This window comes from Cheilinus undulatus, linkage group 9 (genome assembly GCF_018320785.1).
Source record: "Cheilinus undulatus linkage group 9, ASM1832078v1, whole genome shotgun sequence".
NCBI classification, from domain to species: Eukaryota; Metazoa; Chordata; class Actinopteri; order Labriformes; family Labridae; genus Cheilinus; species Cheilinus undulatus.
Window position 1 is genome coordinate 21,613,001 of NC_054873.1, and position 8,327 is coordinate 21,621,327.

General features: G+C 37.9%; 1 protein-coding gene across 1 annotated transcript in view; it reads left to right on the plus strand.

Annotated features, from left to right (window-relative positions):
- Positions 1–5,495, plus strand: part of LOC121514491 (mucin-2-like) — a 31,081-nt gene extending 25,586 nt beyond the window's left edge. The window contains exons 29-43 of the mRNA XM_041794620.1: positions 18–201; positions 294–504; positions 607–782; positions 907–976; positions 1,632–1,732; positions 1,814–1,845; positions 1,936–2,113; positions 2,611–2,715; positions 2,807–2,847; positions 2,968–3,090; positions 3,203–3,301; positions 3,420–3,551; positions 3,632–3,671; positions 4,888–5,011; positions 5,136–5,495. Coding sequence (XP_041650554.1) covers positions 18–201; positions 294–504; positions 607–782; positions 907–976; positions 1,632–1,732; positions 1,814–1,845; positions 1,936–2,113; positions 2,611–2,715; positions 2,807–2,847; positions 2,968–3,090; positions 3,203–3,301; positions 3,420–3,551; positions 3,632–3,671; positions 4,888–5,011; positions 5,136–5,346 — 1,827 coding nt within the window. The 3' untranslated portion in view covers positions 5,347–5,495. The remainder of the gene's footprint in view (positions 1–17; positions 202–293; positions 505–606; positions 783–906; positions 977–1,631; positions 1,733–1,813; positions 1,846–1,935; positions 2,114–2,610; positions 2,716–2,806; positions 2,848–2,967; positions 3,091–3,202; positions 3,302–3,419; positions 3,552–3,631; positions 3,672–4,887; positions 5,012–5,135) is intronic.
- The last annotated feature ends 2,832 nt before the right edge of the window (positions 5,496–8,327 follow it).

An 8,327-nucleotide genomic window follows, 5' to 3' on the forward strand; every position in this document is an offset into this window, starting at 1 on the left:
TCTTGTTTTCCTTGTAGGCACTAAAGGACAGAGTAATATTAAAACTACCGTATTCACAACAAGGTGTTAAGATCTTGAATTCTGGCATCAATTTGATTCTGGAGATCCCTCGTCTTGACGTCATCATTACATTTGGCATAACTGGATTTAGTGTCACCCTTCCATTTAAATACTTCGGTGGAAACACCCAGGGTCACTGTGGTAAGGATATCTTTAGCTCGTCTTGCAAAGAGGGTAACCCAGTTTTTAAGTTTCATTTGTAAGATAAACCTTTGATATGACTCTTCTTTCAGGAACATGCACTAACAACCAGGCAGATGACTGCATGTTGCCTGGAGGCAGGCTGATTGAGAATTGTGCAGTGATGGCTGACTTTTGGCCTGCAAAACACATTGACCAACCCAACTGCGAAATTCCCTCTGTAATGCCCACCAATGTACCTGAACCCACACCAACCCGAACTCCATGCAAGCCAGACTCTATCTGTGGCCTGATCACGAGCAGGTACACAATATTTGATCCACTGTACTTGTCTCATATTTATCCTTGGCACTGATTGTGCAACAAAACAACTGTCATGAGTGTGCTTGTGATTTCCTTTCACAGTCTCTTTGCAGAGTGCCACCCCTTTGTCTCTCCTGACAATTTTTACCAAGGTTGTGTGTTTGATAGCTGCCATGTTTCCAATCCAGTAGTAGAATGCACTAGTTTGCAGACTTACGCTGCTGCTTGTGCTCAGGCTGGAATTTGCCTTCACTGGAGGAACCACACCAGACTGTGTGGTGAGTAATTCTTCATTTGTATCCCAAAGGTTTGGATCAGTGAAATCAGCAATGACAACAGCCTATTTAAAGGTAATAAGAAAAATTTATAATGAATTTGTTGGCATCTTTTCTTCACTAACAGCCAGTGACTGCCCATCGGACAAAGTTTACAAGCCATGTGGTCCTGCAGAACAGCCAACCTGTGAAGACAAGTAAGGGTCATCAAAAACAAAGTGCAATCGCTGAGCAATTATTTCCCTAAGCAAGGATCATTTATTTTAATTTAAGGCTGTCAAGATTATTCATTATTACGGCCCACAATTAGAGCACTCTTCTTTTTTAGCTAAAATGTTCACATGATATATTGATTTAAAACACTTTGGTTAAGCCACTGCAGCACACTGAGATGTTAAGCAAGTCAGACAGCTTAGTGGACAAGTAAAAAGTCATTGCACCTTGTGCTTTCAAATATCTACCTTATTACTGTTTCCTTATTTCCTTTTCAATACACGACAAGTTCCTTTTTCTGTGGTTCATTCTGCCTATCTGTTTCCAAACAGGAAGTCAATTATCTTTTTCTATGAGACAGATGAAAAAGCCAAAGTGATAAAAACAATTTTGAATGCAAAATTGTAGAATTTAAAAAACAATTAAAAAGGATGGGATTTATTATGATTAACTATAGAAATTCTAAGATTAATCAAGCTTACAATTTCAAATCTTTTGAGAGCCCTAGTTAAATATTTACCTTTTAAATTAGTGGCACTGAGTTTGATAAGGAAGAGTTTTATATTTGTGATATGTCAGAAAAGAAAAAGAAAGAAAGAAAAACATAAACCAACTATTATTGATGATTTAATATTACAGACCTAATGAATCAATCATGAACTACACTACTGAGGGCTGCTTTTGTCCAGATGGCATGAAACTCTTCAACAAAGAGTCTGGCATATGTGTTGACAAGTGTGGTAAGTATGATCCTTAACTTCAAGTCTTAGCTTCAAATATATCAGTCATTTAATCCTAAATGAGTTCTTATTTTCCAACAGGATGTCTTGATCCTGAGGGTATTCCTCGTGAGGTGAGAGAAGTCTTATAATTACATTAAATTAAAACAGTACTATTTATATGAAGCAGATTATCAAACCATTAATGGGGTTTGTTCTTTCAGTTTAATGAGAAGTTTGAGTACAACTGCCAAAACTGCATCTGTGAGGAGTCCACAAAAACTGTAACATGCAAGCCAAAGGAGTGCCCAGCACCACCTGTTGCGAACTGTACTGTCCCTGGGTTTGTCCTTGTTAACAAAACCAGTCCCTCTGACCACTGCTGCTCAGTCTTTGCTTGTGGTAAGACATTTTGCATCAGTTCTTATTTTTGTCTTTTTGATTTCATAATAATTGGTTGAAAACTAGCCAAGCTGATGGATTTTTTTTTTTTTATCATTTAAGGAAAAAGAAGCAGTAACTACAGGCATGGATTAGTTGTACTGCAAGCCTGTAAACAATGGCAGAAAGTTAAGAAATTTGCCTGGGTGCAGCTATAGCATCAGTTTAATCAGGGGTGAACAACATTTCTCCAAGCAAAGAAGAGCAAAGAAAGATACTGAATATTTTTCTTGGTAGACAAATGTTTTTGCTCTTCTGTGACCAGTTTCGGAATGAATTTGATTCACTAACTAGGTCAATTAATAGGGAAGAATTGTGTATTGACATCACGACTCATCCCATATATCTAAATACATACATTGCCATTGATATGTGGAACAGTCAACCTGGCATGTCAGGTTAGTTAAAAACATCAGTAAGTAGAGTGGCTGTACTTTCAACCATCATTTTCTCAACAGAATGTCGCATGAACACTTGCCCGCCCCTCAGTGGTACCTGTCCAGTAGGTTATATGCCTGTTTTCAATGTTCCTGAGGGAAAATGTTGCCCAGAGCAATCATGTGGTAAGCTTATATATATTCATTCTTTTGATGTACTGTATTTAAACTTATCAATAGTTCAGATTTGTGTTACTCACAAGCTTCTGTTTTATAGAGCCAAAAAGAGTTTGTGTCCACAGAGAAGTAGAATATCAGGTAAATCAGAAACAGCAATATAAAAATATTTTAGCCCTAATTTCTGAGCATATTATTGATGTCATATAGTGTTCTTATTGTTCTTTGAGAAATGAATTAATTTTCTCTTTACTTTACCAGCCTGGTTCTTCAGTGCCGGCGCCTTTATGTCAGGAATGTACCTGTACAAATGAGGTTGACCCCAAAACTGATCTGTTCAAGATATCCTGCAGCTTCCAGCAGTGTCAAGAAAAGTGTGACACGGTGAGAGGGATTGCAGATTTCTTTAAATCAAAGTTGCTTTGCTATTAATGTGGTAGCTTCTTCTGGTGAAGCAGAGAAATGTATTATTAAAATGTTGCCTCTTTTCTATCAGGGATATGTATATGTGGAACCTGGTTCAGATGAATGCTGTGGGAAATGTGTCCAGACACACTGTGTCCTTAAAGTTGATGATGCAAAGTATCTCTTGACAGTAAGTTTAACCAACTCCTTATGGCTGAACAAATTGAAGTGTATCATTATTCTGACATCTGTATGTGTGTGTATGTCAATGTTTTTATATTTACATACTTTTTCTCACTGCCCTAAAGCAAGGACAAACCTGGTCACCAACTGAGAATAAGTGTGAAAAATACAATTGCATCAGGAATGATGATGGCACTTTAACGACAACCAGCTCACACATTGTCTGTCCACCATTCCAGGAGAGCAACTGTCAACCTGTAAGTAAAAATTAAAGTCTGGTTGATTGTATTTGTTGAAAATTTAAGATAGTGTAAAGAGTTTGTGTTTCTCTTCTTAGGACACAATTCAGACAGCAGCAAACGGCTGTTGTAAGATATGTGAGTATGACTATTTTGAAATTTTACTGAATTATAATAAATAATAATAATAATAAACTTTACTTGTATAGCACTTGTAAAAACAGAGGTTTACCAAGTGCTTTGACAATAAACAGAATCACAGTTACAAAGCATCAAACACAAACAGCATAACATCACAATAAAGACAAAACCCCAACAACAACAGAAGAACCCATGAAAAACTCAGCCAGCAATGTAACTTCAACATCATAAAAAACTAGCAGAATATTCTAAACACGAAAAAGATGTCACTTTAGAAAGACATCATAAAAACCCAGAAATGTAAGATTCTGTAGTAAAAATGAAGACCAAGAGTAAAATAAAATAAAATAAAAATCCAGAATAAAATAAAAACCCAGAATAGCCTAGACCAATCCAGGCAACACAGGAACCAACTATATAAAAGAGACCTAAGGACCAGAAATTTAAAAGCATTTAAAATATTAGGAAGAGACAGAAAGGAATATAAATCAAAATGGCAAGGAGGAGAATAAAAACTGTTCAAATGTGCAGCGATTTATCAAGTTATCATACGAAAATTAAAATTCACAGTAAAAGGTATTAATCACAATCATAATAATGATAATAGTCTGGTAAAACCGATATAGCAGCAAAAAGAGGGAGACACAATAAAAGCAATAAAAGAAAGGGGGGCTCTAAAACCAAGAACCAGTAAGCATAAAATACAACGCAGAGAAGAGCAGATATAGGGGCTTTAACGTCAGATTTGACAGAGAAGTAGATCTAAGAGAGAAAAATTATGAGACGGGAGACAGTAAAAGACAGAAGACGACATCACATAAAAACAAGTCTATAAAAATGAGTTTTAAGAAGTGATTTAGAAGATGTCATTGAGTCTGTATGCCTTATCTCCTTGGGCAGGTCATTCCAAAGTCGAGGCGCCCTGACAGAGAAGGCCCTGTCCCCTTAGTCTTAAGCCTTGACCTTGGAACGACCAGGAGGCCCCTGCCCAAGGATCTAAGGCTACGGCCTGGCTCGGAGGGGGTTAAAAGTTCTGTTAGGTAGTTTGGAGCCAGGCCCTTCGGTGATTTAAAAGTGATAAGTAAAATTTGAAAATCAGTTCTAAAACTTACAGGGAGCCAGTGTAGGGATGCTAAAATGGGGGTAATGTGATGCCGTCTATTACTGAATTACTGAAATAGCAGCAAACTAATTGTGAGTGTCTTTTGAAAAGGTGTGGAAAAGGAAAAAGCCTGCAAGATAGGATCCATGAAAACACATGTAATGCACAAGGGCTGCCAGTCTTACCAGGAAGTGGAAATGCCATATTGTGAAGGATCTTGCAACACGTTCACCAAGTAAGGATAAAACTGTTGATATTTTATTTCTGTGTAACATCACAAAGTCATCCTTTTTTGAAAATGTAATCAAAGTTAAAAGTTAAAAGCACAATGTTAGAAATTCTGTCTCTGCTTTCCTCAGATACTCTGAAGCAGCAGCTGTTATGCAGCATTCCTGCTCCTGCTGTAAGGAGACACGCTACAGCAATCGCACTGTGGACTTGCGCTGTCTGAACGGAGATGTGTTATCCTACACATACATGCATGTGGAGGAATGTGGCTGTAGTCACACTGACTGCACCAAAGTTGCTGTGCTACGTGGACGTAGGAGGCGAAGCGTCACACTGGTTTAACAAAAGGTTAAACCAGTGTTGAACCATGCCATTCACACGGGATGACAAAGTTCATACCTATGTTGTCTGACAATCATAATGTCTCTTACAAAGTAATCACTATTGTAGAGACAGTATTTAACCACTCATCCAATAAAAATGCAACTCTGCTCATGTCTCATCTCTTTTTTTACTTTTCACCTCACCAGTCCATTTTTATTGTGTGAATACTGTTTAAATTCCAAATAATGATTAGTAATGTAAAAGTATTTAAATGCATCTATAATTACATTTGCTCAGTGAAGTGATCTGATTTGCGCTCAACAAACAAAGGTGGGTATACCCTGGTTTTGTATAAAATAAGACATATCTTAAAAACATGATCTGACATAAAATGTGCATGCGCTGAATCATTTTGGTAGATAGACTGATAGGTAAATAATAACAGGCCAGATGCGAGAATTAAACATTTAGCCACACTGACTTCCTAGCAGCACAGAGGAGCTGTCCATTGTCATGAAATAGAAATAGATGCAGTACACTTTTGCATTGAAAATACCACTCTGACAACACTTCAAGACATTTATTTAGAGGCATTCTAACATCTGAGCATTTGACAGCTATCTCCAAGTAATTGTGCTATTGGTTATCTTAATTATAATGAACACTTAGAAGCTCTTGTGTGATTTATGCCTGATCAACAAAACAACCCTGTAACTATCAGAATACAATTAAAAGGCAAAATGGTGGATGCAGCAAGTACAGACGACTTTTTTGGATAAGTTCAAAGTAAAAAAAAAAAGAAAAACAATTATCATGTCACTAAAGATTTTGCACACCCCCCCACACACACATACCCACACACACACACACACACACATCCCCATCTCCCTCACATGAAAAACAGTCAACCTCTATGGAAACCTCACAGAGTTGATTGAATACATTAGCATCTGAATGTAGTTCAAACAAAATCTCAAATAGGCTCCTTAACATAACAGGAGTAAAGTAGGACCCCTGGCCCTAAAGGCAAGGTTCAGATTAGTCCAAATGCTCTAGAATGTCTTTATATAAAAATTATTTGGTTAAACTTAGCACAAAAATAAGGAAATTTGTGTTTGGTAGATTATTTCTTTGTTGTAAAATGCTTCTTGGCAATAAAACTTTCACCATTGGAAAGCCTGTTTATTACCCTTTTAAATGGTGCCACATTTGTAAGGATCATGCATTTGTGGGTAGAGCAGCAGAGCTGAGTATGTGGGTTGCGCCCATGAAAAATGTGCCAAATCTGCCCTGCTGATGCCAAACAGCTTATTCTGCCATTGACTCTTGTTTGGTGTTTGGTGGATTGGATGGTTGAAGTTTGATTAACAAGACATATTGACAATTTAACAATTTATTCATTTAACAAACAGGAGCCTCAGTAGCGTGTGGAAAAATCATACACAGCCATAACAGCCTGGCTCCTCCTCCTCATGCTGGTCACCAGCCTTGTCACACACTGCTGTGGGATGGCATCCCATTCTTCAACCAGCATTTGTCGCAAGTCAGCCAACCTAGTTGTGCTGGTCACTCTGGCACCAAGTTGATCCACAAGTGTTCAATGGGGATGAGGTCAGGACTGCTGGCAGGCCATTCCATCCTCTCCACTCCTAAATTCTGGAGGTAGTCTCTGATAAACCCCGCTCTGTGGGGGTGAGCATTGTCATCTTGGAGGACAGAGTTCAGTCCCGGAATGTGGAGGTATGGGATTGCCACTGGTTGCAGAATCTCATCTCGATATTGCTTTGCATTGAGGTTAAGGTTTTTCTAGGGAGGAAGATGCCAAACAATGGGCTCACTCCAAACAATGCTGCAGCTTGGTTTTGCTGAACACCAGCTTGAAGTTGCCCTATCACATGGGCCCTATCCGGATCAGTCAAATGTGGCATGCTGATTCTTGGAGCAGAATGCAAGCTGCCAATCAGGCACCTGATTGGCAGCACCTGGGGGTACCAGAAGCTCAAAACAAGAGTCAATAGCAACAGCAAAATAAGCCGTTTAGCATTGGCAGGGCAGATTTGGCACAGTTTTAATGAGCGCAATCCACATACTCAGCTCTGCTGTTCATCCCACAAATGCATGATCCTTACATATGTGGCATAATTTAAAAGGAAAATAAACAGGCTTTCCAACAGTATAAAATGTATGGCCAAGAAGCATTTTACAACAAAGAAATAATCTACCAAACACAAATTTCCTTATTTTTGTGCTAAGTTTACTTTAACTGTATGGTAAAATGTCATGTAATAACATGCATCCACAACTGAGTCAGGCTATTATTATTGTGATAACTGGGAACTCTTTTTACCACAGACAGCTGTTTGTCAGCTGAAATTGACTGATGTTCAATAACAATTACTCACTTTCTCTTCTTTAAAAGCCATCTGTCTGTGTTTGGAGACTAACCATGTTGACCATCTGATTTTTTACATAATGATCAGTGTACTCTCATTAATCATGCTCTCAGCCAAATAGTGAAGGGGCCTAAATCAGAATTTAACTGGAGCCTCCGATTACTTAAACCGCCCCTGCTAAACTTCCACTAGTCTTATTCGAAAGGTGAAATATCTTCAATCCTCCAAATAAGGACACTTAAATTTTATCGCAGTACCATATCTCTGAGCTCATGGTATGTGTTTTTTGTCAGTGCACTTTTTGACACCATAGAAAGTGCCTTTGCAGGTGAAATAGCATCTTCGAAGATCATCTAAAACTTAAAAAAATATATAATGAACACCAGTAAACCATACAAAAGGGTTGTGTTTGAGAGTTAAGTGACCTGCACTGTCAAAGAATGTGTCACACATTCATCTGGCCTATAAGCTTTTTAAACATTTATTATCACTACTATAATAATAATAGTTATTATTATTAATGTTATTATTGTTGTTGTTGATGATGGTTCTCAAAAACAAGGTGGGCATAAAAATACACTGTAGCCATTCTAACTTAAATTAAAA